Genomic DNA, 17,862 nt, shown 5'->3' on the forward strand with positions numbered 1-17,862 from the left:
GAGTGTACCTTTTCGCCACATCCTCACCAACACTTATTGTTGTTTGTCTTCATAATAGCTGCCATTCTGACAGGAGTGAGATGAAATCTTAAAGTAGTTTTGATTTGCATTTCTCTAATTGCTATCGATGATGAACATTTTTTCATATATTTGTTGATTGATTGTATATCATCTTTTGTGAAGTGTTTATTCAGGTCCTTGGTCCATTTATTGATTGGGTTATTTGTTTTTTTGGTGTTTAGTTTTTTTGAGTTCTTTTATACCCTAGAGATTAGTGCTCTGATGTGTGAGGGGTAAAAATTTGCTCCCAGGGAATAGGCTCTCTGTTCACCTCACCGATTGTTTCTTTTGCTGAGAAGAAACTTTTTAATTTGATTCCATCCCATTTATTGATTCTTGATTTTAATTCTTGTGCTATAGGAATCTTACTAAGGAAGTTGGGGCCTAATCCCACATGATGAAAATTAAGGCCTACTTTTTTTTCTATTAGACGCAGGGTCTCTGGTTTAATTCCTAGGTCCTTGATTCACTTTGAGTTGAGTTTTGTGCATGGTGAGAGATAGGGGTTTAATTTCATTTTGTTGCATATGGATTTCCAGTTTTCCCAGCACCATTTGTTGAAGATGCTGTCTTTTTCTCCAATGCATGTTCTTGGCACTTTTGTCTAATATAAGATAATTTTAATTTTGTGGGTTAGTCTCTGTGTCCTCTATTGTGTACCATTGGTCTTCCAGTCTGTTTTGGTTCCAATTCCATGCTGTTTTTGTTACTCTAGCTCTGTAGTATAATTTAAAGTCTAGTATTGTGATGCCTCCTGCTTTACTTTCCTTGCTGAGGGTTGCTTTGGTTATTTTGGACCTCCTATTTTTCCAAATGAATTTTCTGTTTCTGTGAAGAATTTCATTGTAATTTTAATAGGAATTGCTTTAAATCTGTATAGCACTTTTGGTAGTATTACCATTTTGTCAATATTAATTCTGCCTATTCAGGAGCATGAGAGATTTTTCAATTTTTTAAGGTGTTCTTTGATTTCTTTCTTTAGTGTTTTGTAATTTTCATTGCATAGGGTCTTTAACCTCTTTTGTTAGATTGATTCCCAAGTATTTTATGTTTTTTTTGAGGCTATTGTAAATGGATAATTTTTCTAAATTCTCAGTTGATGTACAACTGATGTACAGGAATGCAATTGATTTATGGGTGTTAATTTTATATTCTGCTACTTTGCTGAATGCATTTATGAATTCCAGAAGTTTTCTGGTGGAGTTTTTTGGGTCTTCTAAATATAGCATTATATCATTGGTAAATAGGGATAGTTTGAGTTCTTCTTTTCCTATTCGTATCCCTTTAATTTATTTTCATTTCGTTTTTTAGGTTTGGGAAGTTTTCTGATATTATTTCATTGAAAAGATTGTGTATTCCTTTGATTTGTATCATTGAGACTTCATCTATCCCGATAAATCTTAAATTTGGTCTTTTCATATTATCCCATATGTTTTGGAAGTTCTGTTAATGGTCTCTTAACATCTTTTCTCCATGGTCCAATTTATTTTCAAGATCATATATTTTGTCTTCATTGCCTGGAATGCTGCCTTCCAAGTGGTCTAGTCTGTTGCTAATACTTTCCATTGAATTTTAAATTTGGTTTATTGATTCTTTCATTTCAAGGATTTCTGCTTGATTTTTTTTTTTTTAGACTCTCTATCTTGTTATTGAAGTGATCTTTCACTTCCTTTATTTTCTTTCTGATTTCACTCCTTACATCATCCTTTACCTTGCAAATCAGTTTAACTATGATCATTCTAAACTCCTCTGAGATTTCTTCTACTGTGGTGTTGATGGATTGTTATTGAAATATCTTGGTTGATTTGAGTCGAGTTGTTCCCTTGCTTTTTCTTGTTGTTTGTGTGTCTACCCATGGAACACTATGGATCTGGGGCAGTAGAGATTATACCTTGTGTACTTATATTGCCCCTGAAGGTTTTATAGTACCTCACCATTTAGGGGGGAAGACATAGTTAACAACAACCAACTGAAACAATATGCAGCATTGAGCCCAATAGTTCCTTCTATGATGTCTATAATGTTAATTGTCAAAATAAACAGAAATGATATGATCAGTTATTACATATAATAAAAGTAGTAAGTTCGCAAAAGGGTTTACAATTTTAAATGGTGGACAGGGAGAGAACAGAAGTGATGCAGGATGTGATGATTATGAGGGAAGAGCAGAGAAGATACAAGTAAAAATTGAAAGAAAGAGTGAAACAGCAATAAAGATTGACTGTTAGCGGAAGAAAAGAGAGAAAGAGAATCCAGGAAAACAAATAAGTGAGAGAATAAAATATATAAAGTAAAAATTTTAAAAATTAAAAGATAAAATAATACAAAACAAATGGAAATATACTAATCAAATATCCTAGCCCTTGAAAAACTGATCGATGAAAAATAACTGGCTTAAGAAATGCCAGGAATGTGAACAACAAAACAAATGTGAGTATGTATAAATGCCCATGAACCATTAAGGTCACAGTCAAATAGTGAAAAGAAAAAAGGAAAACAAATAATCTTGATGAAAAGTTAAAGAATTGTTTCAATTGGAGTTCAAGAGTCTCAGCTTCCATTCTCAGAAGTATTAGGTGGGGTCATCTGGAGTATGATGTTGCTCATCTCTCAGGGTGGGGTTGCTAGGGTGAAAGATGTAATCTCTAGGCAAACCTATAGGCAAAGGTATCAGGCTCTTTGCTGAGTGTCAGTTGGTCTGGAGATTTTAAATCCACACTCCTCCATTGCTCAGCAATTGCTGGTCCACATTAGAAGACTGCTCCCCAATTATCTTCCCTGGGTTCCATTTATGTGGAAGAGCCAATTCTTAGTCTAGTGTCACATAGATCACCATTTCCTGATCTTGGTTTCAGTCTCCAAACTCAATCTCTCCCACCCCCATCCTTTTGAATTCCTAGCCAGGAGCATCTCTCCTAGCTTGATGTCCTACAAGTAGCTCTTTTGGAAAAGTAAGGAGAGAACCTGCTGGGTTTCTGTGCTCAGTTTTCCCCTGTGTAAACTTCTTTCCACATTTGATTTTTTCTTGGTCATTTAGGCACACTCTTGATATCATGCAGTGTGGGTTTGCCAGACCTGTATTTCAGGCTAGACTTGGGTTTGCCAGGAATTGGCTCCTTTAGCTGCTGGCCCTCACGCTGGCTGCAAAATGGTTCCTCCCTCTGTCCTCTGCATGCGGCTTGGAAAGGTGGGACTTCCTTCCTGCCCTAGGAATTGTGCAGTGTGTCTGTGTTCAATCTGGCAGTGTCTTTGATCTCTAAACTGTACCCAGACAAGCATCTGGCCTCCTGTTTTGTTCATGGAAGGACCATTCTGGCTGGTGACTCTGGCTTTAGCAGAAGCTGTGGCACCGGGGATTTCTTCTTTATTTTATTATATCCAACCTTATGAGTCCCTGATCTGCTTTGAATGTCCAGTATTAATTCCAGGAAAGTCCCCCACTTTCTCTTCCTTTTTTTCTTTTTCTTTTTTTTTGTGGCGGAGTACCAGGGATTGAACTCAGGGCACTCAACCACTGAGCCACATCCCCAAGCCCTATTTTGCATTTTATCTAGAGATAGGGTCTCAATGAATTGCTTAGTGCCTCACTTTTGCTGAGGCTGGCTTTGAACTTGTGATCCTCCTGCCTCAGCCTCCCAAGATGCTGGGATTACAAGTGTGTACCACTGTGCCCAGCCTCCTTTCTTTTTTGTTTACCCACCTTGCTAAGAAGCTGCCCATCTGCTTTCTTTGTTTCACACCACAGAGCAGTCAGGAAAGTGACCTTCTCTGATCTATCATGTTGAAAACTCCCCTCTTCATATAATTTCTTAACAAATCCTTAATTTTTTTCTCAAATGAATATTAGAGAATCTATCTGCTTGTACTTTTATTCCAAATCTAAATTTCTTTTTTAATGGGTTTGAAAAAAAATTTTTGATAATGATATTCTACTTATAGTATACATGTTTTCTTTAAGTAAATGGTTTACCCATCTCTCCCTTTTTTTGGTAGTCATTTACAGTGTCCTTTTAAGCTATAAAAATTTAAAACAAAAAAGCTAAGTACAAAAGGATAATAAAGATTTAAGTGTTGTTTATAGTGTTTGGCTTTGTTTTTAAACAATAGGTAAACAATAGGTAAAATTCAGTTTTTGTTGCAAGAACACTCAACACAGATTTCTTTGTTAAGTGACTTTTCTTAGCAGTGGCTTAAAGCCTAGATCAAATATTTTTCTGATGTGGATTTTAAAATTTCTGCAGAAAGACAGATGTACACAGTTTTCTAAGCATTTAATCATTTAATGTTAACATATTTACTTAAACTATTCTTTTGGTGTATATGTTTACTTAATGGGTGTTTTAGAATAGTTGTATATAATTACAAGTAGTCATAGCATTTTCATTATTGTTAATGATTTTGAAACTACACTCTTGAAGCACAGTGAGTTTTTTTCTTATAGTAAGACTCGTGATTGTGATTCATACATAGCCTTTGGGAAATGATACCTTAACCTTAACAGAGTTCAGAATTGAGATTATTATAGTGGTACCTTAGTTATAGAGTTTAGAGTTGAGGTAATTATTGAAGATAAATGAGGTTTTAAAAAACAATTGGTATACTACTTAGAAATAATTCATAATTATTTAAAATTATTAATTTTCATTTTTGTAGATGACTCTTAGGTAATTTAGCAGTTGAAACAATGATAAAGTTGGTATTTTTCGCTCTAATTTTTTTCTCATTTAAGTTAGAGGACATTTGTGTATTTGTTATGAGAAGATCCTTAATTTTCACTTGTAATACATGTGCAAAATTGGCTTAGAAAAAAGGGCTGGATAGAACTTAATATTTTTGAGAAATAAAGTTTTCATTTAGTAAAAACAGTCCATTTATCATGTGAAAGTAGAGAATATTGAACGAAATTATCTGCCTTTAAAACACTCACCTTTACAGTCTTCCTAAGAATTCACTTACTTTTAGCTTCCAGGTTGAAAATTGATTGCTGGAATTAGAATGTTGAATGTTTTGGGAATCTTATAAATAATAATAATTAAAAAAATTGAAAACAATGTATTTGGCTTTTTAATTAAAGTAGTAAAAAGAATTCAGATATACAGAATGCCTTACAGATTTTGTTGTTGAAGAGAGTTTATGATTGAGTTTATTATTTTTAATAATTTTATTTTTCTGAAATGTTTTTGTATAACTCAAAATCTGTACTCCTTTAATTACAACTTTTCAAAAATTTCTTTAGAACATATTAAAAATCTTCAGACTGAGCAAGCATCTTTGCAGTCAGAATATACACAGTTTGAAAGTGAGAATCAGAAGCTTCAGCAGAAACTTAAAGTAATGACTGAACTATATCAAGAACATGAAATGAAACTCCACAGGTAATAAAAATTATTTGATAACTCCATTGAATGAGAAGTATAATAGCTTTAAAAGTATTATGTAATATATTTAAGATCTATAATCATTGAAATTTCTCAGTTTATGACTGGATTATATTTCATAAGTTCGTTTTAAAGAAAATTATTTGATCTTGAAGCATTTTTTCTTCAAGGAAGAAAATATAAATGATGTTGGAACTTCCAAGCTAGTTCACAAAGTCCTCTTGTAACTTACAGTAAATAGTCAACGCATTATTGCCTTAAAATTTCTAATACTGGCAGGCCAGGCCAGGGAATCTGATTGAATACTTTTGATTGCCTCTCTGATATATGCAAGGGCTGGGGATATAGCTCAGTTGGAAGAGTGCTCGCCTTGCATTCACAAGGATCGGGGTTCAGTCCCCAGCACCACACACATAATAAAAGAATGACCATTTCCTCTGATATATGTAAAATATACCTTTCTCTTATATAAATTGTTCCTGTCCAAGTGTTCCTTTTTTTTTTTTTTTTTTTAAAGTAAATGGCAGCAGTGTCATTTGCCTAGTGGCTTAGGGGAGTGCTTTCTAAGCAATAGGTATTTAGTGTGTAGAATATAAAACATTTACTTGTGCTCTGTAGTATTTCTAGAAGTTCATAAAGGAGAAGAAGATACCCACAGAGGATTCCATATGTGTTTTCCTATAGGATTCAATACATATTACTTTCTTTTTTTTTGGTGCATGGATCGAGCCCAGGGGTATCTTACCATTGAGCTACATCCTAGCCTTTTTTAATTTTTTATTTTGAGACAGGGTCTCACTAAGTTGCTTAGGACCTTGCTAAATTGCTGACACTGGCCTTGAACTTGTGATCCTCCTGCCTCAGTCTCCTGAGTTGCTGGGATTTGAGGCATGTACCACTGTACCTGGCTCAATAAATATTTCTTGAAAGACTGATGTTATTAATGATAGTATATAAAACAATATGGATAATGTATTATAAAGAGTTACTGCTTGGGAGCTTTGAGCCCCATTAAAGTGACATGCCATATAATGACATGTTGTGGTTGAACTATATGTATGGTAAGTGGTCTCATAAGATTTTTTAAAAAAAATTTTTTTTTAGTTGTTGATGGACCTTTATTTTATTCATTTATTTATATGTGGTGCTGAGAATTGAACCCAGTGCCTCACACATGTGAGACAAGTGCTCTACCACTGAGCTACAATCCTAGCTTCTCATAAGATTTTTGTCACTTTTGATATCTTAGAGTTCCTAGTTTATACAAGTATATTCTGATGTAAACATAGTGATAAATTGCCTAATGAGGCATTTCTCAGGATGTATCCCTACTGTTAAGTAAGACATGATTGTATTTAGTTTTTCTGTGCTTCATTTTCATTTTTGTAAAATAGAAATAACGATAATACCCTTCTTGTAGAGCTGAAGGGTAGTAATTAACAAAGGCCTAAGAAGTTTCTAGTTCATACTAATGGCTTAATAAGTTATCTATTATATCAGTATTAACAAACTAAGAGTACTAAGTAGAACTAGTATTACTACTAATATTATTTTATTATCATTACTATTATCAACTTGGTCTAGAAACCTACTATGTAATTTAACCACCATATTAGGAAGTTACTAAAACACAGTTTATTAGTTGGTGCCTCTTTATCTAACAAATGTGTATATATTATTCATGAAGGCAGAATAACTGACACGTAGTCACAATGGTTAAAAAAGTTTTTAATATTTATCTTGGGTAATTTACGTTTATAATAAATTAATGTAGAAACTCCTGAGACTATTGTTAGTACTACAGTATAAGACACAATACAGTTTTCAGTTTATATGATTTAATTTCACCCAAGAAATATTTATACTGTAATGGTATTATGGAAATTGCTTTATGGGAAGCACTAGTTTTGATATAATAAAAGATATGTAATTGTAATTGATTATTATATGACATGTATTAATAGAAATAAAACATTTTGTTTTAAGGAAATTAACAGTAGAGGAAAATTACCGGTTAGAGAAAGAGGAGAAGCTTTCCAAAGTGGATGAAAAGATCAGCCGTGCAGCTGAAGAACTGGAGACCTATAGGTATTAAAATACTCTTTGAGGTGGGGAGGGTATCTTAAAATTCAGTATTAGAAAAAAATACTAAAGCAACCAAAAATAAATGATAAAATTTTACCTTATTACTTTTTATTCAGATTTATTGCTATTATTCATTTATACAAAAAATGTAAAAGGAAGGAAAAATGTTTTCTTTTCAGGGTGTGTGATTTTAAAATCTCATATTTGAATATGGGCAAATCCTGTTTTCTGTTATTTGAAGAAATTTATGGATAGACATTAGTTTTAAGATCTTCTTTGGTTCAAGTGGGGAACAATATATACAATATTAATGAATTCAGCAAGCATGCTCAAAAAGAAACAAACACAATTAGTGTATTGTAAGTGTGTGTAAGACTAAACGTCTAGTTGTTAACTTGGTTCAGTCCTCATTGATCCAAGGAATTAATAGAAAACATAGAGGAAAAAAGAGGGAAGGTATATCAACTATCCCAAATAGTTGTGATATTTCATTGTCCCCTAAGAAGAGTAGGCTTGGGTTTTACCCAAAGAAGGAATTTCCTTATTAGTCTTATAAAGCTACAAGTAGCATTCTACTGTGCAAAGGCGGTTAATTTCCTAGAGTTTTATTAAGATTACAGACATCTGAATCAATCTCCCAGGATCATGGTTCTTGAAAATAAAACAACCAATAAACTGTATAAATCTTTGCATGACTTTTGCTTTGGATAAACACAAAGAGTAGTACCCTTAAAGCTTAATTAAGGTTAAAATTATATCAGGAAAAAATATACTTTAGAATCTCTTAAAGGTGATTACTTCTTTATGTGGAGTTCTAGAAGTATTTTACACAAAATAGAGCAGTCTGGGTGTTTTAATATTTTTTAGTAGAGAGTTTGTGCTCTCATTTCTTCTATTATTAATAGTGTAGTAAAATAATTATTTGTTTCTTGTAGAAAGCGAGCCAAAGATCTTGAGGAAGAATTGGAGAGAACCATTCATTCTTATCAGGGGCAGGTATGTATGTATGTATGTAATAATGTGTGCCTATATGTGTCTCTGTGCATGTGTTTGTGTTTATATAATTAAAACCATTCTGATTTGTTTGAATTGATACAGAAATATAATTACTTGGCCAGTTGCATACCTCCCTTGAGGTATTGTGTATAGCTGTGGAACATTTCCAGGGAGCTAAAGATTCTAAGATAGAAAATCTTATTTAAAGTTTTCTGCTTCTTTGGGAATGTTGCATAAATAAGCATCTATCAGCTTTGGGCTCTCGAATTCAGACAGATTAGTTGTCTGTTAACTGGAAACTCTTATAGTTAATTATTACATAAAGAGATATTTGCTATTTGGTTTTCATTTTAAAAGTATGATAGATTATACAAAATCATGCTATGTCCATGTACAAATATTCTACAATGAATCCTGTGTATACATACATATATATCATATATGTATATAACGATAATGCACTAATTAATAATAATAATAATGATAACCATAGAAGGAAGATCAGTGGAATAGAGCAATTAGATGGGGGAGAGAGAAGGGGAGGAAAATGGAAGGTACTGGGGAAGGAGATTGAGCAAATTATGTTATGTGCATGTATAAGTATGGCATAATGAAGTCCACTGTTATGTATAATCATAATACACCAATACAAATAAATTTTAAAAAGTATGCTAGATTAGGTCATGTTTACATAAAAATTTGTTTTAAAAATGTTGCTTGCTTACTTTTCTGAGATGCTGAGGTATTTTGAGTTGTGCACTAAATCATAGTGGAAGATCTGAATGGTTTTTATTTAAGAAAAAAGTTGTCAATATTTTAATGACTTTCTTTTTCAGATTATTTCCCATGAGAAAAAAGCACATGATAATTGGGTAAGTTTTAAATTTCCCTAAGGCTTTTTTGTCAAATTCCTTTCAGATGATATACTACTCATTTAAATTAAGTGAAAATATAGTATTTAAAAAAATCATTTTCTATGAATTTCACCATTTGTAAAATTATATTAAAAGTTCAGACCATATGGAGAGGTACAAGGAAGTAATCATTAATATTGCTTTCATTTATCTATTCTTTTAATGCATTTAAACATAAAAGCATGAATTAAAAAAAGAAAGAAGAAATTAAGAAATCCTATTATATCTTACTATTTATAAATTGCTTTCTTTTTTTTATTTTTTAATTTTTATTTTCTTTTTCTTTTTTTTTATTGGTTCAAAACATTACAAAGCTCTTGACATATCATATATAAATTGCTTTCTTAATGTCATTGATATATTTCTATGAATGTTTCATAATTTATAAAACTTTTCTCATTTGATGAACCTTTAGTTTTTTTCTACTTTTTATGATTATCATTTCAGATATTACTTTCTTCACTAAGCATTTCTTTGCTTCATCCTGTTCGATTTAATTTGTTTTTCCTTTGATTTCAGGTAGTTCTTTGTTTTTGTATGTCCTGTGTCAGGTATCTTGTTATTATTTGCTGTAGTCATTTATATTTGTTTATACCATAAGAGTTAAACTCCATAAGTCAGGGATTGTTTCTTTTTCTAAGATAGCTGTACCTAAAAGTATAAGTATTCAGTATTTGAATATAGCGTTTTAGATCAATGTCTGATCATTCATGAAACACTTTTACCTAATCTTTGAAGCTATAAGCTTTTCAAAAGTCTGTAATCATTTTGCCATCTTCTCCCCACCCCCATCCCACCTCCACTACTGGCCTTTGAGCCCAAGAGCACTCTACCATTGCTCTACATTCTCAGCCATTTTTATTTTTTATTTTAAGAAAGTGTCTCATTAAGTTGCCCAGGTCAACCTCAAACTTTCTATCCTTCTGCCTTAGTCTCCAAGTTATTTGGATTATAAGCATGTGCCACCATGCCGGGCTCTTAATATATTAGTTCTTAAGTACAATATACAAAAACTTTTAGGAAATAAGCTATCAACATAAAGATATATTATGAAAAATAGGTAATTTAGCAAGACCCTGTCTCTAAAATAAATAAATAAAGTTGAGGATGTGGCTTAGTGATAGAGTGTACCTCTGGGTTTAATTCCCAGTATTGCCAAAAAAAAATATTTTTTTAATGGTATGTCATATTGTCTTCAAAACATTTATAAGTAATTTTGGTTCTTTGTTGTTAAGAGTTAACTTAATTGGTATACTTTCACTAAAATTGCCATTGGTGTAATATTGTTAGTACAAATTTGGTTATATAATTACTTAAGAAAATTACATGTGGAATCTTTTTTGATAGTGATAAAAAATATTTAGGCTATGCTTTTTAAAAAATTTACAGAATTTATTCTTTGGCCAGTTAAAGTGAGTTCTAATGTGTAGTTCACAATTTTAAGTGAAAGAAAATTTGACAGCATTGTTCCCTTTACCTATAAATAATTATTGTTATAGACTGTTAATTTCTCTATCTTTGTATGATCAGTCCAGCCGTCAGTTCAGTGTTCCGAAATTGTTTAATCTAATTTTCAGAGTCCTCTTGTTTTTTTTCCCCTTTCCCCTCACTTCCTCTTATATGTAATTTTGTATAACAATGAGGGTCTCCTTCCTTTACCATGCAATTTCCCTTCTCTCTCCCTTTCCCTCCCCCCCCATCCCTGTTTAATGGTGATCTTCTTCTCATGCTCTTCCTCCCTGCTCTGTTCTTAGTTGCTCTCCTTATATCAAAGATGACATTTGGCATTTGTTTTTTAGGGATTGGCTAGATGGGGTAGAGAGAGAAGATGGGAGGGGAGGGGAGAGGAGGGGAGGGGGGATAGTAGACGATAGGAAAGGCAGCAGAATACAACATACACTAGTATAGCAGTATGTAAAAAAGTGGATGTGTAACCGATGTGAATCTGCAATATGTATACGGGGTAAAAATGGGAGTTCATAATCTGCTTGAATCAAATGTATGAAATATGATATGTCAAGAGCTTTGTAATGTTTTGAACAACTAATAATAAAAAAAATAAAAAATAAAAAAGATGTGAGGAAAAAAAAATAGTGTTACCCTAGATTAGGTAGAGAGAAGTGATGGGAGGGGAGGGGAGGAGAGGGGAGGAGATGGGGAGATAGGAAGGGTAGTAGAATGAAACAGATATTATTATTACTGTGTGTATATATGTGACTGCATGACGAATGTGATTCTACAACCTGTATACTCAGAAAAATGAGAAATTATATCCCATCTGATTCAAATGTATGATTTGTCAAGGTCATTGTACTGTCATGTGTAACTAATTAAAACAAATAAAAAATAATAATTTTAAGAGTCCACAGAATGATGGGGAAACATGCAGTATACTATACATGTTTAGCCTTTGTCCACATCTATTTGAGAACACTGCATGTTCTTGATATTTATCATAAACTTTTTTATTTATATATTTGATTTTTAACCTCTTAGTAAGTTAAAAATCATTAAACAAATGTAAAAGACTTAGAAAAATGCCATCTGTACAATGCTTAACAGAGGTGCAATGTGCATTGATTATATTCAGCCACTTAAAAAAAAGACCTGAACTGTCATGCTGTGAAACTATTATAGATCTTTGTAGTTCACTGAATCACAGTAATTTTTTTTCCTCAGAGATGCTTGTCTTATTCAATACAGAATGCTGCCATGCCTAGTGACCCTGTGTCTCCATTGCCTTTGCCCTAAGCTTTTGTGTTTTTATGATTCTTACCCTGTAATTTGGATATTTGCATCACCAAATAATGCTAATCCATGATTTCACATAAAGGTAGTTACACTTATTAGCAAGTACACAATTAAACTCCAGCCTTAGGCTCATGTCTTCTGCTTACATGAAACACATTCCCTTTTTAAATAATTCCCTAAATTTAAAATGTTTTACCTTGAGTTTATTGAAATGGATACTTGTTTAAGAGATTGAGATATTTCTATGCCATTATTGTGATACTTATGCTATTCTTTCATGAAGTTTGTATTAATGTATTTTTAATATGTATTAAATTAACTTCTTTAAGTTGGCAGCTCGGGCAGCTGAAAGAAACCTTAATGATTTAAGGAAAGAAAATGCTCACAACAGACAAAAGTAAGTATTTTGGTGGGAACACTTTAAAAACTTAAAATTAGTTATTACTTTTGTTGTTAGTTATTTTATTAATTAATACTTTTTTAAGGAAAAATAAGAAAACTTGCAATGGATTCAGCATATCCTGTTATGGAATATCTATTAGTTTTATTAGGTGTAACTAGTTTTTGTTTGCTTGTTTGTTTGTTATTGTTGAAATGCTTGTTTTAGTAAGGTCATTGAAGCAGCATTTGGGGAAAACTGTTTATAGATTCTAAGTGTAACTTAAAATTTTTTTTTGGTAAACCAGAATATGTGGAGTGAGGTAAAAAGGGAAGAAAAGAAAAAGGTGAATCTCTGACATTGTAATGTTGATAGTATCAGCATTTCTTTATGGTTAAGTAGAGAGAATAAGTGTTTGTTGTCTCCTGGTTTCATTGTATTAGGTGACATTGTTGTATAATAATAAAATGAAGGGGAGAATAAAAGTATGTAGCAGAGGAAGAGTAAATGCTTTCCTCTGAGGCTGGTATCAGTCTTCTCAGAGTGTTCTAATTTCTTGCCAGACTATATTATTGACATTGTTGAATATTAGTTTCAGTCTTCTTACTTGTATTTTCGACTCTCAGAAATTAAAGCCAAAGAATTAAATATTTTATTTCAGGTCTGATGGTTAAAAACTAGAAATAAAATTTCTTTAAAATATTAGATTTTTAAGATAAAAAGTTGAAGGATAAAAGAGTTAGAAGGGTTAATGGGATTTCTAGTTTTATGTTATATTGAAATCATGAGTTACATTACCATGGAAAGCATACATAAAGAAGAGCCAGTAATGCTGGGTTTTAATCCTGCATTTTCTTAATTTAAACTCAAATCATTTAAACTCCTACCCTCAGTTATATTAGTTAAAATGATAAACTTATTGACCTTAGGGGTTTTCCATTTGAAAAATTTGGATTCTGTATACACTACTCATTGAAGTTTAGTTTTGAGGAAAAAAATGGAACAATTCCAAACATTAACAAAGCATCACTATCCTTAGGCAACAAGAAACTGGTTACCCGAAAATAAGTATTGAGAGAGAGAGAAAGGTGTTTTGGTCAGAATAATTTTTGAGGACCTATTCAGCTATACAGATATGGAGATAGTAAGAGTAGCTTTATTTGTTAGTGGAATTTTTTTGAAATGTGGGTGCTTCTCTTGGCCATCTTAACTTAGAGATGTTTGTTCTTTATTTACAGATTAACTGAAACAGAGTTTAAGTTTGAACTTTTAGAAAAAGATCCTTATGCACTTGATGTTCCAAATACAACATTTGGCAGAGGTAGTCCTTTTTTTTTAACCCCTCATTTAAAATACATAATATATATAGATTACATATATATTGCATATATAGTTTGTAATAGCATAAATTACTACTATTATTTATAGATATTTTAGATTTTAGAGCCAGATTCTATTCTATGTTCTCTTATGAACTCCATACTTCTGGGTTTTGTTTTGCTAGTAGTAATGAAAATTATTTCTATGTCCCTTTCTTAGTAGAATTTTGTAAAATAACATATTTTTAGTACTGTGAATTCTTTGAAAAGCCAAGAGCTTGGTATTAATAAGGTACTCACTAACTATTTTTTGGGCGAATGAATGAATTACAAGTACTTCAGTAGAATAACATAGTGACTGTTTACATGTTAACTGTACTTAGAAATTTTCTTGAATTATAAAAATGAGAATAAAAATGTTTGTTTTTTAATTATTTAAAAGTATTAAATTAAAAAGTGGGGAAAACTTAATCTTAGTTTTGATTAATTTAATTATCCCCAATTCTTTGTAAGATATATTTACTATTTCTGTTCATTCATTCATCATTGAATTAGCATCCTCAATGATAACAAACTATTTCAAATCGTTTAAATTTTTCAAAATAATTTTAGTTTAATTAAGCTCCTGTTACAGTGAAAATAAACCAATCTTTATAGATAGAATCTCATTTTAATAATCTTTGGGAAATTATAAAAAATCACTTTTGAGAATCATCTTTAATTAAAGTGAAAGTCTATTTCTACATTTTAAAAATATCAGACTATTACAAATTTAAAGTAGTAACAGTTGTGGGGGAACTTTATAGAAGGAATTTTTGTCTAAATCCAGTGTAGAAGTCTCAGGGAGGGTAAATAATGCTTTTTTTTTTTGTTGTTGTTGTTGTTGTGACTGGTTTGAATATTATAATAGCTACACCTTATAGAATTTACCCTGCTTTTAAAAAAATGTTATTTTGGTGATATTTGTTTCTTTTTTGATGTTGATTTTTGACCTCTGGAAGCATAACCATTACTTGAAAGTGGTTATTTATAAAATGTTAGTGCTCTTGGTTACATGGATTGTAGAGAAAGTGACCTATTTGATGAATACTGTATATAACCTGATTTTTTACTGGTCAGAATCAGAAATAATTTCTGATGCTTCAGAGTGTTTTATATGTTTTCTACATTTCAGAATCTGAGCTTTATTCAACATTTTATGACCCAACATAGCCTATGTGGCCCTAATTTAAAGTGAATGCTACCGTGTTGTAACCCTCACCTGCAGCTGAAATATCTGGAAACATATTGCAATAATACCAAAACAAAACTGCTTTGCACAGTGTTGGTATTGTACCCAATGAGGTTTATCCAAGCATGATTATTGCTAAATGAAAAATTAAACCAAACCAAAAAACTTAATGTCTCCCAAATCCTCCTATAATTCCAAAATATCACCAGTATCCTTTGCTTAAACTGTATGATTATTTAAGTGAATTAATCACTTATAGGATGATATTTTTATTGACTGAAATGTCTGTAAAAATATGAGAATTCAGGGCTGGGAATGTAGTTTAGTGGTAGATCTCCTATTTAGCACACATAAGGCCCCGGGTTTCATCCCAGCACTGCAAAAACAAAACAAAATAAAACCAACAGACTTCATATTTAATTCGGTCCTAAAACCAACAGTCCTTCATATTTAATTTTAGCAAAACCAAAGACAATGGATTAAACTTAAGTTGGCAATAAGAAGACCTGATGGTAATGGTTGATATGGCAATCTATCTTTATAGTGTAGCTAACTGAAGCTATGAATTTAAATATGTTGTTTTAATTATTCCAGAGCATTCCCCATATGGTGCCTCACCATTGGGTCGACCTTCATCTGAAACGAGAGCTTTTCTCTCTCCTCCAACTTTGTTGGAGGGTCCACTCAGACTCTCACCTTTGCTTCCAGGGGGAGAAGGAAGAGGTATCTTGTTTAAACATTTTTATTACTCTATATTTCTTCCTTCCTTTATTTTTTCATCTCAACTTACTTTTAAAATGATCTGTGAAATACACACTTGGAAAATACGAGCATTCCTTGCACTTACTGAGGGTTGCTTTTTTGGGGGGAAAGATCTCTACAACATCTAATTTTTAATATATTTTCTTTAGAAATAAGGTTGCAGAGGTTGTAAAATCCAAAGTGCTCTGAAATCCAGAACTTTTTAGGCATGGTGCTCAAAAATTTTTGGATTTTGGAGTATTTCTGCTTTTAGATTTTTAAGTGCGCAATCAATAAAGTGCCTGGAGGTACTCTAAATTTTAAAAAACTTCAAAACCAGAAACATTTTGGTCTTGACTATTTTCAATAAAGGATACTTAATCTGTACGAGATTACATTTTGATCAATGACATGATGTACACCTTTTTGCAATCATATTTTAACTGTATGTTATACTACATAATATAAAACTTTTTAAAGATTGCATAAAATACAATTACAGAATAACCTAGCATAAAATTATATTTTGGTGAAACATTATTGAATGTAGGATTTTTAAGTTTTTTTTTACTTTATTACCATTATCTTTTTATTGTAGAAAACCAGGAATTGGAAGAACCCTTTTTTTTCCCCTCAAAGTGAAGAATTCAGTCGTGCTTTTTTAGGCAGAGTTTTGAAGGAAACCTTATATAGACCTAAATTATTTGTTGAGACCAACCCAGGTGGTCTACTTTGTTGCCCCCCACCCCCCACCCCTTACTTGTTCTTGAGAATTTCTGTGGCTACCTCAAGCCTAAGTGTAACAATTGGTATTTCTGCATTTACATCATCAGTGTCACCCTAGTGTTTCAAAGGCCCTACTGCCTTTGAAAACTTCTATGCCTGGAGATTCCTTTTTTGCTCTCTCACCATATTTTCTCCACTTTGTCAAGTTGCTTTAAAGTTTTTCCTTGATTTTTGCCCAAATTCAAAAATATTGAGCCTTATTTATTTTAAAATTGAAAGTCTTAGGTGTTTAGTCCTACATCTTTATTTTATGAGAGCTGATGGCATTTTTCACTAGTGAAATGTTCCCACCTTTTCTCTGAGTGATTTTAACAGTCTGAATCTGAGGTAGGAACATGATATAATGAGACTACATTTAAAAACACCAGACTAAATCCTCTGTATCAAAGTTCATAAATTCAAATTGATATTACTCATCTAAACAGTCTCAGGAACGCTGTATACTTCCCTGTTGAAGCTGCCATTATTCTAAACATTTTTGGAACTCTTTCTTAGGAATTGCTTTCAAAGAATATGAAGAAAATCACTTTCTCCTTTTTGATTGTGAGATAGTCTCTCTTTGGCATTCGTACTTATATCTTCTCTTTGCTCCACTTAGAGCTGCTCCTTTCTACCTCCCAGACCCTTGCAGATTGGGTTCACGGTTTCGGTTCACCTTGGAAAGAGCCTTTGTTTGTGTTGAGCTGGAAATTCCTAGGGAAAAGGAAGTATACAAAGAACCCCAGGGGGCTCTGCATTGAGCACTCCAAGAAGGGATATAATTTTGAAACTCATAGGTCTGCTATAGCAGATAATAAGCTTGGGGCTTATTATCCTAAGTCAGTGTTCCCTTACCCCATTTTTTTAAAAAAAATTGACTTATATTAAGAAATACATTTTCTTATCATGTCATACCACACACAAACATAAATATAATTGAAACCAGTTATATGAAATTATACTTACCATTATAGTTTTGATGATTTGTGATATTTTCTATTCAGTTTCATTCTATGAATGCTGGTTAACTTCACACACCACAAATAGGTAGCAGCTAGAAGTCTGAAAAACATTACCCTAGAAATAGGGTATAATTGGTTAAATTGAAAATGTGAATTACTGGAAGTTGAAATTATATAAGTCAAGGATTGCTTGTAGTCAGTTTCATATATGAAATGAGAATAAAATTTACCTTTAATTTTTTTTCCTCTTCTGTTTTTACTTTCTTCTCCTATTTAATTGC

At 32.0% G+C, this 17,862-nt stretch overlaps 1 protein-coding gene across 19 annotated transcripts in view; it reads left to right on the plus strand.

The window, feature by feature from the left end:
- The window catches only part of Mia2 (MIA SH3 domain ER export factor 2), a 103,463-nt gene that overhangs the window by 63,474 nt on the left and 22,127 nt on the right, over nt 1-17,862 (plus strand). For 13 of the 19 annotated variants that reach the window (XM_046460910.2, XM_058584503.1, XM_046460909.1 and 10 more), the window contains 7 exons: nt 5,297-5,435; nt 7,425-7,526; nt 8,459-8,519; nt 9,356-9,391; nt 12,514-12,581; nt 13,802-13,884; nt 15,708-15,836. In XM_046460910.2, coding sequence (XP_046316866.1) covers nt 5,297-5,435; nt 7,425-7,526; nt 8,459-8,519; nt 9,356-9,391; nt 12,514-12,581; nt 13,802-13,884; nt 15,708-15,836 — 618 coding nt within the window. The remainder of the gene's footprint in view (nt 1-5,296; nt 5,436-7,424; nt 7,527-8,458; nt 8,520-9,355; nt 9,392-12,513; nt 12,582-13,801; nt 13,885-15,707; nt 15,837-17,862) is intronic. The other 6 variants (XM_046460911.2, XM_046460914.1, XM_046460915.1 and 3 more) reach the window with 1 other exon arrangement.

This window comes from Marmota monax, unplaced genomic scaffold (assembly GCF_021218885.2).
Source record: "Marmota monax isolate L192 unplaced genomic scaffold, Marmota_monax_Labrador192_F-V1.1 WCK01_AAM20220418_F8-fsc00001, whole genome shotgun sequence".
NCBI classification, from domain to species: domain Eukaryota; kingdom Metazoa; phylum Chordata; class Mammalia; order Rodentia; family Sciuridae; genus Marmota; species Marmota monax.